The 21061-nt window shown below is 35.9% G+C and overlaps 1 protein-coding gene across 1 annotated transcript in view; it reads right to left on the bottom strand.

Moving 5' to 3' along the window:
• JAK2 (Janus kinase 2) overlaps positions 1–21061 on the bottom strand; it is a 51570-nt gene that overhangs the window by 10222 nt on the left and 20287 nt on the right. The window contains exons 7-20 of the mRNA XM_059834441.1: positions 19111–19230; positions 16817–16974; positions 15286–15397; positions 13390–13576; positions 11807–11934; positions 11156–11290; positions 9486–9573; positions 7302–7429; positions 6352–6490; positions 4905–5056; positions 3685–3835; positions 2854–2990; positions 1443–1632; positions 382–506 (exon numbers count right to left, since the gene is read on the bottom strand). Coding sequence (XP_059690424.1) covers positions 382–506; positions 1443–1632; positions 2854–2990; positions 3685–3835; positions 4905–5056; positions 6352–6490; positions 7302–7429; positions 9486–9573; positions 11156–11290; positions 11807–11934; positions 13390–13576; positions 15286–15397; positions 16817–16974; positions 19111–19230 — 1950 coding nt within the window. The remainder of the gene's footprint in view (positions 1–381; positions 507–1442; positions 1633–2853; positions 2991–3684; positions 3836–4904; positions 5057–6351; positions 6491–7301; positions 7430–9485; positions 9574–11155; positions 11291–11806; positions 11935–13389; positions 13577–15285; positions 15398–16816; positions 16975–19110; positions 19231–21061) is intronic.

The following is a 21061-nucleotide window of genomic DNA, read 5'->3' as shown; positions in this document are numbered from 1 at the left end:
AACAGTTTGCCTGGGTGAGTATATTAACTCCTGCAAAATTTTATTTCAGCTTTCGCTAGGAAGAAAAGAGGGCTTAATTCTTCTGAACGAGATATAAGCTAAGCAAACTATAAAATAAACAAAAATAAATGGAGTACGTTCTGCTTCAGTCAGCAGATAGACCAGTCTCAGCATCCTGTATTAAGATACTCAGAAGTTTGTCCAGTTCTTGAGCACATCAGTATGTATTGCTACTTTTTTTAGGGTTATGGGGTGCTAGCAGCCCAACAGTATTATAAAAGATACACCAGAACAACCTATGATGGTTGTTTTGAAACAAATGAAACAAGACCAAAGAGACAAAGATTTCTTGAAAAATATCAATCTTCTGAAATTTCCTACCTTGCATATCTGAGATGCATACAGCAAAAGCTTCTTGTGGTCCAGCCTCTCCTTGTGTTTCTGCAAATAATCTCGTAAACTTCCATATGGTAAGTATTCCATAATTAATCTTAGATTCCTACGACCTTTTACAACAACAACAAAAAACACAATTTTTCTGTCATTTTCCAATGACAAGTTTTGAAATCCAAGTATTTACAAATGTCTATGAATAAAAGTAATATAAAATAGTCTTAATACCAAAAAACTAATTTATTATATGTACATCACTATGCAATTTTTCATGTATTAGTTCACTGCATTTGTTCAGGAAATGCCATTTGTTTAAACACAACACTAATGTGGTTATGCTTGATATACAGAGCATCACTAATCAAGATATCATCAATACTTTAGCTACTATTGCCAAAGCAAAGCAGAAGTGCCACACGTGTGTATCTGTGTTTATGTAATTCCTTCGCATTGCTGAGATGAAACCCAGAATGGCAACTGACATCAACCGGTCAGCAATTTTACCATATGTAAAAACTTAGTCTGATTTTGAACCCAAGATTTTTCTCTTTACAGTAAGATCCTAGGCAGAACCCATGCTTTCATTCATCAACTTCAACAGCATCAACAATTCACTCAAACACATCGGTTTCTGAAATTTTTCCTGTCTAGTCTTTTACTGCACAGACTGGACAAGAATTGGTAATATCCACTCTGGGACATTACATTGAGCAAAAACCAACAACAGTTACAAAATGGTTGCATTTTCCCACTTAACCATAAATTATTTTCTAGGAAGACTTTTATGCTTTAAGATAAAGGAACTGAGTAATTAGTCAAAATGGTACTTTCTCTAAATCAATCAAATTATGCAATGAGCTGACTGAATAAAACGTCCACCTTGTACTGAGAAGTAGTATACAACAGACACTACTCCCGTTGATTTGCACTCTCTTAAGTCCTGGTAAAGTTAGGACAAGCCAGTGACTTTCATAAACACTCACCTCTCTGAATTTCTCAGTATGTATACTTAGGTGTACACCTGAAGGTGTATTCAATATAGCACATACCTGCGCTGTAGCATACTCCTTTGTATTTAACAATGTTATCATGCTGCAGAGATTTAAGTATTTCAATTTCTCTTTCAAAGTCCCTAAGGTGCTCTTCTGTGCTATGTTGCAGCTTTTTCACAGCCACCACCTCTCCAGTATTATCCTGCAGTGGGTCATACCGGCACATCTCAACACTGCCAAAATTCCCCTAGATCACAAATGGAAATGCTTGAATTAAAAACAAATCCACATCATTGTCTCTTTCTTAGTGCTTGTTCATACTGCCTCTGTATTAGCAGTAAGGTGACCACAATTAATTATTTAAGTGAAACGACACAAAAACTCCCTGAAAGGAAAGGAATGCAGGATCACAGGTACCTGTTCTGTAAGAACAAGAAACATGTTCTATGAAAGGAAGCAAACAGCACAGGAGGAAACGTGGACAAGAAGAGGGAGCGATGTCCATTCATTTTCTCCCCCTTCTTCACCAATTTCCACCTGCACTTCCAATCTGTCAGTTGGCGTACTCCTTTTCCTGCGCTTGCAAAAACAGCTTCATTTAGGTTCCTCGTGGCTCTTAATTCTCCTGTTTCTTGGTGGTTCTTCCCCCATTTGTTTCAATGTTCTACCTTCTTCCCTTTCTCTGTCTATATTTCCTTTATCTTCCTTTATGTAGTCATCACCTACCACTCTGTTCCTCTCCCTATGCTATGCTACCATTTACAGTCAACCACCAAACATCTGCAAACAGAAGCAGTTCTGCTACTTCACTTTCAGGCTTGCTTTCACTAGTAGTTGGAGTGAAAGGAGTATGTAGCTATCACATCAATAAAAAAACCCATAAAACAGCAAGCAACCATTCTAGAAAAAATGGTACTTGGTGAAGTTCTGCCAGCTGCACTTGGCCATCTGTCTACGCGTGCTTTCACACAACCAGGCTGAAATGACTTGCAAAACTAGTAACCAAATGCTGATTTCTAAAGCCTAAAAAGTTCGAGGCCTACATAAATCTCAAAGACATCACTGAATTTAGGGACTGCATATTCAGACTTCTCAGAACATGCATGCACAGAAAAACCCAACCCCACTAGTTCTATGCCAGACTGCTCTGGAGCATTTTTAAATGAATACCAAGGCTTAAAAAAAAAAAAAAAAAATTATGTCTGATGCAGCTCCGCATTACTGAAAAATATTTTAGCCTTTTGGTGTGACTGGATGCATTGTAGAGGTCAGCTATCTTTCTTCTATCTAATGATACTGTGAAACTAAAAAAGATCTAAAAGGAACTGCACATTGTGATCAGATATGTCTGAAATAATTAATTTCTGTAACAGAAGTTTCAGTGTAAATACTGTATATGGGGTCATTGGAAAATAACTGAAAAAGATAGTTCCTTCCTAGGCAATTAGAGAATTTCAAAACATCCTACCTTGCCAAGTTGCTGTAAAAACTTAAGATGTCTTTCTTCAAATTGAGTTGGGTCCCGATCTTCAAATGCGCCAGAAAATCCTAGTGCTCCAATTCTCATATTTGGCAACATATCACTTTCCGTCAATAGCTCATAATCTGAGAGGTAGGAGGAAGAAGGGAAGAGAGAGAGGGAACAGGAGGCACAGAGAAGCGAATAGGAGAATGAAGAAACTTACTACAATCATGGCATGTTCTACCTTTGCTTGGCATACCCCAAGCTCAGTAGAATATTAACAACCACCTTAATTTCTATATAGTAATTTGAAGTCAAAGACAAAGATGTATTACAAAAAAGTCAAATTACTAGTCTTGACTCATAGCAAGTCCTGCTTTAATTTCACAATTTTCTTTTTTGCAGGCCTATTGTACTTCAAAATCAGCAACTATTGTGCAACAGCCCCACTACTGCAGAGGGGAGAAATGTAAACTTGACAAGGGCTTGTGGTAACATGCATCTTCCACTCGAAAAAAGATATCTATTTATTATATTGAGAGAAAAAAGAAAGACAGTCACAAACATAACATACTTGGTTAAGAGGCTAGAATGTTTGGGATAGACATTAATCAAACCAGAAAACTGCTTTGAATGATAATGCTAAGTTTTAATGTGTTCTCTTTCAAAACAAACTAAAAGGCAGTAACACAGTGTCCTTACGATCTTCGATTTCCAGGGCTGCTTTGGAGCATGGTTGTGGCTCAACATATGAAAAGAGAAGGCACCACATGAAAATGAACCAATAGGAATCAGGTTCCTTTTGTCTAATGCATTCTTGTTGTATCACAGACTCACCTGGAGTGAACAAACTATTCAAGTCACGTATAATTGCTCTAAACGAAGGCCTGAAATCTGGCTCATAATCCATACAGTTGTTTATAAGGTTTGCTAGTTCTGTCCAGTTGGGGGCAGGAAGCTGGTGCCTATCTTCATAAAACTGTAGTTTCTGAATTAAATAGATAAAAGCCATTTTAATATATGACCATGAAGAGCTGCAGAAGCCTTAACATTCTCACCAAAGCAGCCAAAAAATACAGCTTTCAACCTTGTTGTCTCACTGAACGTACATCTGACAAATTTAGGTCAAAAGCCAAGGCTGACAATGCAGCAAGAGTGGCATAATTTCAAGTAATCAGTTCAGAAATTCCCAGTCAGTTACTGGTGGACGATAAGAAAATAGAAAAAGATAATGAGAAAGACGGTGTCTCCTTTATTGGCAATTTCATAAAACCTCAACTGGATAGGTCCAGCAGAAACTTCTATCCACCTGTGAGCTGGCTGAGCTCCTCCAGATGTAAAAAGCTGCTTGAGTGTTATTAAAGAATGTGGATTAGTACAGGAGAGGAGGGCAACTTCTGAAATAGCTAGGTATCTATAAGCTAGGTCTAAGTAGACCTTGGAGCTTATCAGAAGAGCTGATTACAACACCAAACAAATCAGATCGGGCTTTGTGAGAAGGTAACAGTCCATTCATAATAATAACAACACAAATCTTTTTGTAGCGTAGTAAAGGAAATAATCTTTTTGCTTCCAACTAAAGGAAGCAAATACATAAGAAATAATATTTTTATGGAATGTGTTTCCCCTCCAGCCCCTGCCCCTGGCTGAGACAAAGTTAACATTTCTGATTTAGCTAAAATAGTAGAATTGTCTGCAACACACAAAGTCTCACAGTATTTAAGACGTTCAGTTACTAGAATAACGCCAATTAAAATCCGTGTACACTGTTAGGAATACTTTTTGTTTGAAGTGATACACTGTTGCAACAAAGCAACAGAAACATGAACAAGATAATACTAGCAATGCTGTGCTTTGTCCCCATAAAAACCAAAACAAAGAACATAAAACCAAGCCTCAAATCATCACTTCTGATTATTATCTATGATTAAAACTGTCTTTTTCCTACAGTAGTTATGGGCCACACCACTTTACATGCTGATATAGTTACAACAGCAGATGTTTTAAAATAGAAGTGTCCGAAGAACTGTTACGAATGCAGACCCAGTAATACTTACCCTTGAAGAATCCAGTGCACTCAGAGGTTTGTCCCCTCCACTGCAGATTTCCCACAAAGTAGTACCAAAACTCCATTTGTCTGTGGCGAGGCTTAATTGTTTGGGATTCTCAACGCATTCAGGTGGAACCCAAGGTATTCTCTCAAGAAGAACTGTGCAATCACACAAAGGAAATATCATGTTAAGATGAATAATAAAACCAGAAAATTCTGTAACATGTTTGATTTCGTAAAAATGACTTTAGTATACATTCTGTAATGTGTTTTTAATACCTTTCCAAGTTTTTGTTCCTGACTAAAAAAAGCTACAGAATATGTACGAAAATAATATTTATGAATCAAAGTGGAAGACCGTTAGTTTTATTGTAAAATAAGCCAAATATTATAAAACTGCCTTAACATAATTTCCACATTACATTTTTGCTTCGACTTCTGTATTTCCCCCCATGTTACCAAGATTTAGTAGCTACCACAAAGGAACTAGATGGCTAAGAGTAAAAAGTACTTTGCTAGTGGTTGACGCATTATGGCACAGCAAACGGTGCCATAACAAGGAATTTAATACTTTCTGATTTTTAAACTTTTGATACTGATTGTAGTAACAAGTTAAAAGATGGTATTGTATTAATGTAGATTTAGACCTCCTTAAAACGAGATCTTGTAAGATTAATGTAGGCTTCTCATTTAAAAAGGGAAAGTTTAAATACTTTATTGGAAAATAATGACACTGCATTGTGTATGGTCTCTTAGATGTGTTATTTCTCTTGGCATGTATAAAATTACCAAGTATAACGTATGTTCATTTTTCCAAAATCATTAAGATGTCTAGACAAAGAATAGTAAGGTTACTTCAGTTTCATTAGCATAACAATCTTGCACACACTTAATTTCTTTTCATTTAGTTAATTTTGCTGTTTATAATGCATTAGAACAGCCTCAATGGCAGATGATAATCCAGTGTTTTTATCATCATCAAGTGGCTTCAGGTATTCACCAAGAAATGCACTGAAGATGACTTTGAACTGCCAGCCAGCTTTTTCAAAAGTGCATTTACTTTCAGCTCTGAAAGCTTTTCCAAATTTTAAAATACAACGATTTAATCTTGATCAAGTCCAGCAGCTACTTGCTGATGGCAAATACTTACTCATGGTATGTTATAACATGCTAATAGTACTACCAGTGGAAAAAAAGTTGAAAGAGAGAACACCAGGAAAAAACCCCCTCAAACAATGGAGAATTGTGGCTTTATTTCCTGTAGCTATTTGCTGATAAAGAAGATACACTCAAAACTGCTGATCAGGACTCCAGAGATTATTTTAAAGTGACAGATGGATGAAGAAACTTAGTATAACAGAAGTACCTTAGATGGTGGTCAGGAAAAAAAAAACAACCCAAACCTATTTTTCAAGTCAAAAGCATTAAACAAGAAAGCTGACACAAAGACTTACTGTCTCTTGGCAAAACTGTAATACTGATGCCAGGATCACTTAGTTTTATAAATGGAAGGTTTCCAGACTTCCTGTCTTCCTCTCTGATAAGCAAGATGTTTTTTGCACAGACATTCCCATGAACAAGGCCTTTATCCTCCTATGAACAGGAATACATCTTGTACATACTGACAAAAAAAAATCTTATGGTTGAAGAGGTATTTAAAAACCAATACTTTACAGCATGAGGGAAACATCAGCCAAGAAAATCATGATAATTGATTAAGTTGATCAAATCTCAGACATTTAATCAGTTCCTCTCAGAGTTATCGTTTCTAGCCAATTTTCATTAATTTTAATTATTTACCTAAAGTTTTGAGTTTAAAACTATTTGATGTATGTTAACTCAGAATAATACTGATCCATCAATATGATCCATTTACAATGAATATAAGAACATTTAAAGTCTGTTAAAGGGGAAGATTCATCTAAACACATATTCTATCTTGAATAATGGCCTTTATGTTGAATTAAACAGACTGTAAGGTTGGGATCTAATGCTCAAAAAGAATGTACTAGCAGTTTGAACAGTACAATGTTTTCCCCTCCCAGTGATTAAGTACTAACACTACCAGGAAATAGTTTATGTTCAGTATCATGAGCTAAGGTGGGAAAACCAGGACAGACTACTTCGTGGGGAAAAAAAAGAAACAATTTTTTTTACTGGAAATGTGTTTTTATTTCACACAAAAATATAAAGCATTAAAAAAGAATGGGAAATTAAATTACACTTTGTGCAAGATACAAAGGTCTGTCCTTGGCTATTCACTACCTATCTGGTATATGCCCAGCTTATTTTCAAATACCCTCCAGAGTTTCAAGAAGTAGGGTAATAGCTCAGCCATTCTACGTGTACTAGCCTGAAACAATTGAATTCAGCCATTAACAAAACTGAAGAATAAACTACTTACCAGAAAATGCATGGCTAATGCCAACTGTTTGGCTACTTCCAGCTTCCACAATATATTGATAACATTTTTGTTCTTTTTCAAATACGTGTCCAAGGATCCGAATTTTACATATTCTTGTACAAGGATGTCTGATTTAAAATAGTAAAAGGAGTAACAATTAAAACCAAAACAAATAATGGAATTTCAGGACAGATTCATCACTCTAGTACTACCCATTTCTTTCTTTGATACCTTGTTGGTGAACTACCTGTAAGTTCAAAGCTATAGGACATCTGAGTATTGCCACAAATATTCTAAGTTCTTTATACTTCTTCAGGGTGTGGAATTTCGCCTAATTTCTTCTGAAATGCAAAATTACTAGATTTAATAGTTCTTCACAGAATAGGTTTCCACCTTAACAAATCCAGTGAGCATCCTTCCACCCTGCCTTGAAAGGCGCAATAAATAACTTCTGATAAAGCATAGTAGTCTACAGCAATATCAATGCAGTGAGTCAAGTAACATTTAAATCATTCACTTCATAGTTGTTTACAACCTGTATTCCTTCATGAAAAATATGATGCTTTTCTGACAAAAGATGGTCTTCTTGAAAACAGACCAATATTTGTACTAAAAAAACCCTGTGTGGATGTATGACATGCCTCCATGCAGTCATCCAGTGAATAACCCAAGAAACAAGATCCACTTCATAGTACTGTACAGTCTTCATCAGTTTCAATACAACAATTTCAAATTGCATGACTGAACTGTTGCCTTCAGCTGCAAGATGCTCACACTGCAGTGCTTCTCATTTAGACTCAAGACACTGGAAACTACTGGTATTATATTTGGTTATAACAAATAAACTGTTTTTTTGTAACAAATTCATTTTATAGACAAGAAACTTCTTTTTTTTACAATTACGTGAAGCAATTTTCGTCAACTCTGTACATCAAGTGTGTAACCCACAGAAAAAAATAACAGCCTCTCTTCCTATTTCTTAGTAACTGCCTCTTACTTAACTGCAATAAGTCTCTTGCCTTCAGAAACAGAACTGTCTATAGAGGGCAACTGTGATCTAAAGGAGAAATAAGTAACTATATACAACTTTACTTTTTTTTTTTTTAATTATATACTTGATCTACCTGAAATTTTGTATATAGTCCCTGTGCAGGGTACAATGAATAAAGTAGAAAAATACTCGTGAGCATTTTTGCGAAGAAACTGGCGTAACAAGTTCTTGGCCAAACATGGTTCTGTACCTTTTCTAGCCTCCTAAGAGAAGCAACTCCTGATATCGAATCCACCCTCCCTTTTGCAAATTCCTTCTCTTAATGCAGGCAACCATCTACATAATATGCTTACACAGTTATTATAAAATGCTTCCTTTTGTTACAAATCACAGAAAAAAATGGTTTTAGGGCAAAATTACATTTCTGCCCAAAGACTGAATGAAGAGGAAAAACTGCCAAAGTAAGACCCAGCACCACATATTCAAAGATAGCACACATAAGCATATAACAACCATCCAAAATTAAGATTTCATTAAAGATGTTATAAAGGTATTTCAGATGTTCTTAAAAAAACCTTACTAATAAAAAGTCACAATGCAGTAAGCTAAACTGAAAACACATTCTCCTTTTGCAGACAATGCAAAGATTTTACCTCTGTTAATATTTTGTAGTGTTTTTGTTGAAAATGGGACCTCAAGTTTTCAGAATGGCATCTCTCAACCAAACTTTCCAAAGTCAGCACATGGGTGGGAAAGGGAACCAGTTTCTGATCAGTGTAAACAAACATTTTCTTGGGTAGTCAAGCACTTCCCTTTCTAGCTAACCACAACTGATAAAATGCAGGGGTGCAATTTTTCTGGCATTTCAAAAGGTCGGTTCAGAAGTTCAGCAAAACTTTTCAAAAGTGAGGTTTTCGGATAGAACTGACATGATTAAGTCATTTGCAGAGGTTACTATTCACACTGACTGTATTTACACAAATTTTCCATCTTCTTTGTTATCACCTTATTAACTAGTTCTCAGACACCAAGACTAATACTACTGCAATGTGAACGTGTGTATATTGAGTGTCTGCCTGGTGTGACAGGTTGTCTTGTTTTGGTTTTTTCCGCTGCTTTTACCCAGAATCAATGGCAAACTCTAATGACAGTTGTATAAAATTGGTACAAAAAGATAAAAAGTTTCTACTTACTCTCCTCTCCACACACGCAGACTCCATAATTTAACACCAAATGTTTGTAAGAAAGCTGGCTCATCATACTTGCTGCCTCAAAGAAGGACTTTGAGGAAGGACAGAGAGAGAGAGAGAGAATAAGTCAGTGAAAACAAAACCCCAATACAAGATTTCTAATAAATTGATTAAAACCATGTGCAATTTTTAAAACATTTCAACTTCCATCTCATTGCAAAGACCCTGTGTAACATATTTTATACTGTTTGTGGTTGTTTTAGGTTTGGGGTTTTTTTAAAATAACTGAAAATCCACATTCCAGAGAGGTTAGCAATCTCTTTTTCTGCAAGCAGGTGTATCTCCACATTTTAAAAAGAATGTTTTTTTCCTTGTCAGTTAACTAAGTAAAGTAAACAGCAGACAAATTCATGACGCACTATTCAGTTTCCAATTTATTCTTTCATAATGCACTATTCAGTTTCCAATTTATTCCTTCATAGCACATTATCAAGTTAAAAGACAGGAAGTATTATATCACTCATCCACCACTGCGAGACCTTACCTAACCTTGTCAGGAAGGTTTCAGATGCTTTTATGTCTTTAGTAACTTTTTTATTCTCTTCAGTGGCATCTCCAACTACACTTGCTCATGTACTGATTATTCATCCAACAAAACAAGGTCAAAATTAGCACTTTCTTCTTCAGGTGACTGTATTCATATTTCTGTACTCTTAGTCCTTTTAATGGCTGATTTTCACTTAACTTACATTCTAAAGTATATTACCCAGCTTACTAAAATTAAAATATGGGTTATAGTTTCTTTATTGTTTTCAATTGTCCAAAGTGTATGCCTACGTTGCTTATGAGTATTAGCTATCTGAAATGTCTTTTCCTTTTTTGCTTACGTTTTCATATAGATTTGTCTTAACGTAATTGAAAAGTTCAGTAAACAATGGACTGGTTCTCTTGGCTTGCTAGATTAATTAGGAATTTGATACATTTATATCATCAAAATAAACAATAAACAGCCATATAAAGTTACATTAATATATTAAACACTACCACATCTTGTTAAAGTCTTTAAAATTACATTCTTACACAATCTTGGGCTCAATTACATTACCAGTGTATTAGTTTTTGCACAAAGGCATTTCAGGTTTGCTCCCAGCTTCACTCAAACAGTGAAAAGTCTAAGTGAATACGGATGATTCTACATATGGCAAGTGTTTCTCATACATAAATACTTCTGATTTTTTTGACTTGATGTGAAAGATGTTGATTTTACTGGAGAGTCAGTATGACTCCAAAACACAGAAGACAGTCTACCAAAAGTAAGTAATTTTCCATAAATGTTGGTCCCTCATCTGTACATAATGAATTTACTGATAAAGGTAATTCTGTGGCCATACCATCTCTTCTGTGGTACTTGTATTGTACAAAGAAACTGTTCTCTGGCTCTCAGTGGGTAGCTCTGAATTCTCTGACGGATGGTGGGGAAAAGGGAAATAAAGTGCATAGGTATACTTCCCAAAGCCAGTCTCAAATCCATCCTTCCACCGTCACAAGGCCAAGAATGAGCTTGATTCAACATACAACCCTCTACCATAAAACAAACAGTCGTTTATTGTAAGAAAAGTAATGCTCAACGTAGCATGGACAAACATTAAATAGCAGTCAACAATCACACCAACCTCAGAGTAGTTTCTATGCACTTTATCCAGCACCTTTAAAAGAACTTCAGTTTGGTGGAGCTGGCCATAGTCTCCCACTTCTTTTCTTACACCTTTGAAAATCTTAGTAAATGTGCCCTGTCCAAGACTCTCCTCCTAAAAGACAGGAAGGACACAGATGGGAAAAAACCAGAAATCTCTGCCTGTTTTGCAAAAGACCTCTTAAAACAACGAGCCTAAGTAATGCATATGCAAATCTTTACAGCTAGCACATGTCTAGACTCAAACCGAGGGGACAAGGAAGCAACTATATCAAAAACAGCTTAAATCTTTGCTTATTTTTTATTGACTCCTCAAGGATCTCTGAAAATAACTTGCTGCAAGAACCAGACAGGAAGGAATTGCTGTTATTAAGACATTATATCCCTAGAAGTAAAAGAACCCAACTGCTATTGCAGTCAAAAGGACACTTCTTACTTAAAAAAATCCAATTATTTGTGTTAATGGAAAATCTAACAAAAACCTCTTTTCTCTCACAACTCTTACTACGGATAGATTACAGCAAAATCTCCTAGCTCAGATGAGGCTCTTTTAAACATATACTCAGGTTTTTAAAATTTAGTGTGTATTAAACCAATCATCTGCAGTGGAAGAAACAACTAATGCACTTACGAATATCAAGTCCTCATTCCGGATTTTGTGAAAGACCATCTGGTTGACATTATTGTGTCTCTGTAGCGTAGGTGATGAAGGTACATCAGAAACACTATTGCTTCTGAAGACTAGGAGATTTGATTTATCTGTGAGAAGAAAGAGGGTGGGGAAAAGAAAAACAAAGTAAATTTGTAAAATATAAAACTAAACCAACAATATTTCAGAAGGATTATTAATGAGAAGCTCTTAATCCAAAAAAAAGAAGACACCACACTGAGATCAGTTTATTCAAAAAGCCACACAGTATTTCATTAAACAAATTCAAAGTCTGATTTTTTTCTAATCAGTAAAAACATTTAGGTTCATTCAGTTATTGTAAGTTGCTTAAGTACTCCTACTTTTGAAAAGATTCTGAAAATATTCCTGCCTCCTTTCACATTAACTTCTGCTGTATTTGTAATAACAATCAGTGATGGAAAAGGGGATGTAAGTCCCCTTTTATATTATGAAGTCATTCTGTTAAAGACATTCATATCTTTCTGATGCCTCTTTAAAGCTTTTACATATTTTTGCCCTGGCAGCACTTTTAGTGATCCTCACCGCCGTTTGTTTACCAGAGTAATTATTCTTCAAGTGATTTTGAAAAAAGGCTCTCCATGAACTATAGAGCAGGTCTGTTAGTAAAACTAAAGCTGACAGGTACATATTTGTGGGTATATGTGTGCATGCATGTGTGATTGTATTTATTCAATAATTTATCATTCTGATGCACATACATTTTTGTTTTGATTTTGATGGAAATAAGGTTACAAAATTACTCTCTGTAATGTGCATATGTATTTACTCGTCAAATCTTTTCTAAGCTTTTGAATCCATTGGCTCATTTCAATCAAATTTGAAAGAAGTAAAAGTGATATCGAATAGTCTGTTCTCTCAAGTTTTTCTTTAAATAGGGACTTGGATAGAGACAAAGGCTAACAAGTATTAACTTTAAGTAATACTACTTATAATAAACAAAAGGTCAGATGTTATCAGAATTCATAAAGGAGAAAGATATTATGAATATCAAAGCTAGCAAAACCGTGTAATGTAAATTCAAGAAAAATCCACTCCTCAGGCAGGAGCTCTATTCCATGTGTATTTTTCAGTGTTATAAAGAAATTGAAATCACACTGCAGCCTTGGCATAATACAGCTAAAATGTCAACATCAATGAAAGAAATTCACTGGCATCATTGGTTCCATTGCTTATGGAGCTATCCTCAGTGAGAAATGATACATTTAGTAGCTCTTTGCTTCTCAAGACATGCTGCTGCACACAATCCACTGCAATTAAGAAACCCATTTTACTTCTAATCATGAAACTGGCTACCATGATTCCTTCTGGAAGACCATCTTATAACAAGCAAAACTTGGCAGACATTATGACTGAAAACTATGACAAGAAGATGAACAAATAGGTCAGTGAAATTAAAAAAAAAAAACAAAAAACACACAAACATATATACCTACCAACCTGAGAGTCATTTAATGTTAACTTATTTTTAAACCTTTAATCTAAAAGTTGGAAACCTTTCTGCTCAGAAATAATATCTCTCTTACCTTTTGGTTTTGGAGGACAGCATTTGATGAACTGGAAAATTATGCTGTCTGAACGGACAGTTTCTGTCTGGTAACAGGTCAACAAATCCTTAAGATTACCAAAACTTCTCTTGGTTCCACTAAGATTATATTCTCCGTTTTCATTCTTCGTAATTAAGCAGTGCTTATAATCAGTGGTATTTTCACGCTGCAGAGATTTTTTCCATTAAAAATAAAATGGATCAATATTTAGTATTTAAAAGCTTATTTAAATGTATAGCACTCTACTAATTAAAGAAAGAATGCTTCAGCAAAATATTACCATAATTTGTTATTTTGTTCTCACTATATAATATTGATTCTGAGAAAACACGAATCTACTCCCATCACTGGAATTAGCATGTTGATGCTAAAAAGCCCAAATGTTGCAAAATCCACAAAGATGGAGCTGATAAAACAGATAATGGATCCTAGGAAAAATCCTTTAGAGCTAGTAATGAAAGCTTCTTCACCCTTACATGGGGTAATATCAAAACCAAATTCTATTGGAAGCAAATAGCTCAAATGCTCACGCTCCGTGTTCTTCTGGTAAGCATTTGGAAATCTCAGCTGTATTCCTATTTTTCTGTTGTCTACAGTACAGTTCTAAGCAATTAGTTCCTAGCACAGATTTTCAGTATGTACTGAATTATTTTACAATGAGTCTTGAAAAGATACCATTAAACATTTTTAAACAAGAGGAGCTCTTAATAGTGCTTTCATGGTCCTTCATGTCAACACTGTGAAAGTGTTCCAACAAATTCTGAATCTCAAAAGCCTTCTAATGGCTTGTCCAGAAAGAATTAGAACAAGAAAAAAAAAAAAAAAGTGCCTAGGTCAGTTAATGGCAGACTTAACTCACAAGCCTGACCCTTAGATTTTGACTCTAAGCTTGCTCAGGGACAGATCTGTTAGTCTAAAAAATTCCCTATCAAGCACACTTCACTGACCGGACATAAAATTTTTGTGAAACTGATCTTAAAATGGCTGTTTACTTCTCCATCTGCATATCAACATTATCTTGTCATTTTCAGAAATGTATGTATCTCCAACAGTATTTAGCAAACTTGCTAGCTTGCTGCAAACCAGCAGGAAAACCCATGTATTATCTTCCCTAGTTAAAAACCCAAATGTAGCCCTGTTAATTTAGTTAAGGAGAAGCCCATCCTTGGAACAAGATCATGCAATTGTGTAATAGCAATATTAAAGAACTGTATTAGCACTAACTGCAATCTCACAGAGGAGAGGTACATCTAGCTCTTTAGCTGCATGAGGATTGCAGGCATTTCAAGGGTGGCTAACACCAGATATCCAGCAGGAGATCTGTGTTGGTGTAACAGCTGCCAAACAATCTGGCTGGCTCAGCACTGGGGATGGGAACAGGACCCAAACCCAGAAGCACCTGTGAAGGAGAGACACTCTCAGATCACCAAAGGCTGTATACTCAGTCTAACTAAGCCCTATTTGGGGCAGGGGGGTGGAGAGGAGGAATCCCAGCAAAAAAAATTCAACTAAAAAACCCAAACCTTAAAAAAAAAACCCCCAAAAAACCCCCCCAGACCGCTCCACCACCCAAACTTTTACTACAGTCCCAAGAGCCATGTCACCATCCCCAGAACTCTCAAGTGCTCTTCCCTCCTCCACCTGTCTTGCTCTCCTAGACATACGGTATGTACGGTAAAGAATCTTTGATGACACAAGTATTTTGATGTTTCTCAGACCATGAAAGTTGACCAATGTGACAGAAGTAGCTATAGAACATACACATCAGACAAACATTCTGAAGAAAAAAATCCAGAATCATTTACTAAACATCACAGGCTCATTATTATAAAGCAATAAAGATTATACAGGTATGATCTAAGGCGGAATACAAACCTCTATAGCAAAGGTGAGAAAGTATTTTTTAAAATCTTTAGGACTGCAACGAAGAACGTAGAAACCAGTCTGATTACCTGCTTTCTTCAGTTTACTGATAGCAAAGTCCATGCTATAGTAAAAAGAAAAGGTTTAATATTATATAATTTTAAAATCCAGGAACAGTGGAGATTGGCCAATGAGCACTATTATCAGATATTTAATACAACAACAATTCAAACTCTCAATTTTTTACAGCTTCCTTTAAATTAACCTTTTTGTCCCTTTATTTTCCAAAATTCAGGGTGGCTGCTTATGTAGAGAGCAGTATATTAAAAATTCTTAATACTGAAAACACCACAATTATTTATTTGATTAGAAATCTTACAGCCTGAGCATATTCCCCTAGGTTTATGATATGACTTTCAACATCCATTATGGAAGAACCTGTAATAAAAATGCCTAATAAACAAGCTACAATTAGCAAAATATTTGTGGGGGTGAAAAAGGTGGGTTTAACTTGGGAAAGGGCTAACAAGAAAGAGGTGTTGAAATAAAACAGCATTTGTTACTACAAGAACCAATTTCCCCTTAAACAAGCCTTGCTAATTGACTATTTCTATCCATCTCAGAGAATGAGGAATAGAATGGCTTGGAAAGGTCTCGACTCATTGCACATCCTTCGAAACAGCCCTAAATAAAGGTCAATATACAGCATTAGTCATTAGTGCAAGAAATGTTATTAAAACTGTATAGGCCTCCATGCCTTTCTTCCTTCATCAGCACCTATCCTCTTTCTGCCATTGGGAAATACAGAGAACTATTCTGTATTAGCTGAGTAGACAGTGCTAGTTTCATGCAACATACCTTACATATATCAGCTTTCAAGCTTTCTGTATCTAAAGCAAATGCCCATTTTATTCTGCCCAACACAACATTTCTAAGCTCCCATGTGTGCTTCTGCAAACAATAAGCAATACTACATGAACTATTAAAAAAAGTTTAAAAATTCAATGAAGGTACTAAGTTGTTCTTCTAAAAATAAAAAAAACAGAAGGCAAAAAGGAGACAACGTTCCTTAAAAACAAAAAAACCTCCAATTTATATGGCTAGCAGTTTACTGCAATCCTTGTCAAATATTGAGGAGAGTGTTGCCTGAATTTGCCTTTTTTGCCTCAGATAATGTAACTGCCTAGAGGCTGCAGTGAAAACATGAGATCCTCTGTCTATGACCCTGTATGTTGCTGCCATGGTAGTAACTGTAATTCTGTAAAATCAGCATCATGACTTTGCTGCTTGTCTCACTTGAAGGAAGAAAGAAAGAATTCTAAGGGAAGAAAATTAAAACCAAAATCTTTCCATTTATTTTTACAGTAAGTCAAGAAGGCATTGTATTTTGCAAAGTGAAAAGTAAGAGGAAAAATGTAAACCATTTTATGTCACATAAAAGTAATAAATATGCCTTTCAAGATGTCCATCATGTTTCACAGTCAACTAAAGTTCATTTTTCATAAATAATATCACATTGTTATACTGCTAAAAAATTGCTTACAAAATTGGTCCATGGCAGTTGCTTTGGATATTTTCAAGGACTGATGGTGGTGCTACTTCTTTACAGAGATAGTGGTGGGCATCTGCAGTTAATCTGTAATATCCATCAATTAATGATACAAAGGAGAGAGCTTCTCTTAATGACTGAAATTCAGCCTCCTGTTAAATTGCCGGGTGGGGGACGACACACGACACAGGGAGAGAAACAGGGTGGGGAAAGAGAGAGAATGTAAGAATTTCAATTTTTAGTAGGCAACACAAAATTCTTGGATACGGTAATGGTATAAGAGATATAAATATATGCATACATTAAAGATATCCAGACTGTTTTTAACTACTGTTTGTATGGTTCTACCTTCCTGTTGCCACCCAAAACTTGTTAACAATCTTCAATGTTCAAAATTAAACCCAAACCAAACAAATCTGCCATAAAAAAACCCTTACTCTAAATATATGAAACAGCAGAGGAATGCTGACAAGAGGGAACATCTGAAAAGGGAAAAACTGAGGACATAGAACTCAACATGGTAGACACCTACTGCACTGGCATCCCAGTGTTGTTTATTACTGCCAATAAAGGAAAATAGGGTCTGGTTTTATATAGTTATCTGTATTTTCTTAGTATTTTGACAGTTGTATGAGAGCATTAAAGGCTGTCTTTACTTCAACAGAGAAGTGTTACTCTACCATCTACATTGTCACGCTACGTTTCGTTCAGTAGCCCAGCCCAACCGAACAAGATTTAGTACGTGCTGCACAAGTTAGCCCATGACACTGGGGACACACTTAGCAGCTGAACACAATTCCTTGGCAAGTTCTTTGCTAGACAGCAATAAAAAAGCTGGTGCTTTTAATCATATGCAAATAATTTGTTTGGAGTCTTCAAAAGAGGACCTGGAAACAACTAACTTTCCAGATGTTTCAACATGATCAGAAAACCCACACAAACAACAGAACTAGAAATCCAGCCATTTTAATCAACCCATGTATCCTACAACTGTGTAAACTAAATTTCTGTAATGCATTCTACTAGCTGTGTAACAGGTTAAATTAAATCACAAATTCTAATTTACACATCAGCTAATTCTGGTGTGTAGCATCCACATACAAATCATAAGCAAAACAGGAGTTACATTTTTCCTACTCTGCCGTACTCTTCAGTAGCTTTTTTAGATAAGGTCTTAGAAAGTCACTTTTACCCTCAGAAGATGCAGTCAAGTACCTAACCACCACTGTTGAGAATTTTTAAAGAGAATTTTAGTGGCTCAAGATTAAGGACGCCTCCTCCACCAATCTGAAATATTGTTATGCACTCAGCATCATAGATTCACATATCACAGATATTCCACCTACTGTTATGTTTTAATAAAAAGCCTTGAAAAATTTTCAAATTCTTAACAGGTCATTAATTTTGTGCCATTAATACAGGAAATGAATGTGAATCACAATTCTACTAAAAATGAAACTAAACCATATGCATTTTTTTAAAAAGCACCATCAGAGAGACAATAAAGCTAGTTAATGCTTATTGAAATATTTTTGGAATTTTTAAAAATTATTTTTACCGAAAAGAAGTACATAAGCTGTACACTGCTTTTTCACACACACAGAGAAGGAAGCACTCTGGTCACACAAATGCCTGACATGGGGAGCCCTGAAGGCCCACAGATCAGTCACAGAGACAAAGGAAGAAACAACCATTACGGGGTTTGCCTGGCAAGGTTTTGGTAGCAGGGGGGCTACAGGGGTGGCTTCTGTGAGGAGCTGCTAGAAGCTTCCCCCATGACCGACAGACCCAGTGCCAGCCGGCTCCAAGACGGAACCCGCCACTGGCCAAGGCTGAGCCCATCAGCGATGGTGGTAGTGCCTCTGTGATAACATATTTAAGAAGGGGAAAAAAAACCTGCACAACTGCAGCCAAAGAGAGGAGTGAGAATATGCGAGAGAAACAATTCTGCAGACACCAAGGTCAGTGAAGAAGGAGGGGGAGGAGGTGCTCCAGGTGCCCTTGCAGCCCCTGGTGAAGACCATGGTGAGGCAGGCTATCCCCCTCAGCTATAAACATCTATTTCTATTTCAGTCCGTGCACAGATCTTTGAATGCAAAAGACCTTTGGTGTTCCGATACACCAGTTATACTGCTGAAATGCATTTAGTTTTACCTCATGCTTAATTAACATCGTTAATGTTAATTGGTTAACATAATTGGTTATACAATACTATAAATACCACAGCAATTACTTAGTTTACATAAAGCAACATCTATTTGAAAAACCAGCAAGCAAAGTAAACAGACCAGATTCTTGCTGTCTTGTTTGTGAATGGTGACAATTCTTCTCTCACTGGAGCCTTCTTGGCTTGCTTGTTTAATGCTGATATCAATGATATCAGGAAAATCACAGTATGTTTGTAAATCCTGCAATAAATATGATGTCAGTGATAACATAAATAGCAACTAAAAAAACCCACCTATTTGCAGCATTACAATTCCTGCAAGTCTGAACTTGTAAGCTAGCAACAAAGAGGATCATAAAACCTTAAATATGCCATTACAAATAAAGAAAGGAGTTTTGTGTTTATGGGACCATCACTAGGAGCATCAATTAAAAAACGCACAAAGATCCAGGAACTGTGAACAGAAATATCCGTATATGGGTTGTGGTTTTTTTACTGTAGGTATTTCTTTGCTCTGTAGTATTTTGTGAGGATTAACAATGGAACATTTTCATTAATCTTCGGGGGGGGGTGGGGGGGCTTTTTTTTTTTTTTTTTTTTTTGAGAACTTATTATTAGCATCCTTTAGAAAGCCTGTTAACAATCCAAAATGTCATGGCTTCGTTCAGAGTGATACAAGCTGCAAAATCTGCTACGAAAGAGATGGATGTAGTATGAATGAAGAAAGAGTCTAGGAGAAGGTTCTCCCATGAGCCATAGTCATCACTGACAAGGTAACTTGAAGCACCAATCCTAATTACATGGGAAATCCAAGACACATTTTCCTTTGATAGCAAGTTCAGGTAGTTTTTAATACTATGATATTCTGTACCACTTTCTTCAGCCTTTCATAAGACAAATTACAATGTCATGTAAATCGTACTTTGTTTTGTTTTCAGTAGAACTTCAGATGCTAAGCAACATCCTTAAATAAAGGTAGATTTATCTATCTAAAATTATTCTTCTAAAGGAAATAGATTTTATTCAAGTCAGAATACCCCATTTATAGGCTGCAAGCATATCCTAATACATACAGGTGTAATAATCAAGGCTGTAAGAATCAGTAGGTATCAGCTAGAATAAATCAGCTCAAATGCAATGAAGTCCCTGACGCTGTATTTGTTCACCTGGTTGTTGAAAATGTGAACAGGCAAAACAAATTTCTTCACAACCTACCCCACCTATGTCATTCCTGCCTTCAAAAAAATAAAAGAATTGTTTCATTCAGTATCTTAATAAAGATCCATCAGTAGTTTGCTGAAACAAGAGTTATGACCACATTTACAAGCAGCCTTATTAATTTACTAAGTTTTCATAACCAATTTTACAGTTTCTGTACCAGTGAAAATATATGCAGCCTACACCATGCCTCTGCCTACACCATGCCTCTGCCAATAAGTGGGATAATATCATTAATTATGAAAAAATAATTTGGCACTCTCTGTAGGAAATATGATTCGTTTCAACACTCCTCTTACTAAAGGCTTGGTTGCCAGGCCCAAACAGCAAAATATGCATAAATACTGTACACCTAAAACTAGACATTGCAAAATCTGACATTTATGTTAGCTCCTGCCAGAGCAACTGGCACTTACAGGCAACATAGGAAAGGCAGAGGGCTGATACATAACAACTATGAATGAGGTAACTGGACCTGACGTGAATCCACAAATACTCTGAGAAGAACACACTTAAAAAATCTGGTATGTAATCAGGCTTTTTTTTTTAAGCATTACCAAAGAAATAGCATTTTCACAAATTATTATAGCACACTGTAAAAACACAACCTTTTGTAGTTTGGTCTTGACTGCTATACATTATGCATCAAAACTACCAAACTAATGGATGCAATTACTTTGTAAAACTGACATGTGCTCCACTTTGCCTTTAATTTTACCTTTGCAAAATTCCCACACTCTCCATGTATACTGCTATGAGTTTGCATCAGATTCTGGTAAATTCAACAAAATGAATAGTCACGCTGGGAAATCACACACAAAAGAAATAATACTGATAAATAAAAATGCAACAGC

The sequence above is a fragment of the Gavia stellata genome, chromosome Z, assembly GCF_030936135.1.
Source record: "Gavia stellata isolate bGavSte3 chromosome Z, bGavSte3.hap2, whole genome shotgun sequence".
NCBI classification, from domain to species: domain Eukaryota; kingdom Metazoa; phylum Chordata; class Aves; order Gaviiformes; family Gaviidae; genus Gavia; species Gavia stellata.
The sequence above is the reverse complement of the archived record's forward strand: the minus strand, read 5'-3'. Positions and strand labels throughout refer to the sequence as shown.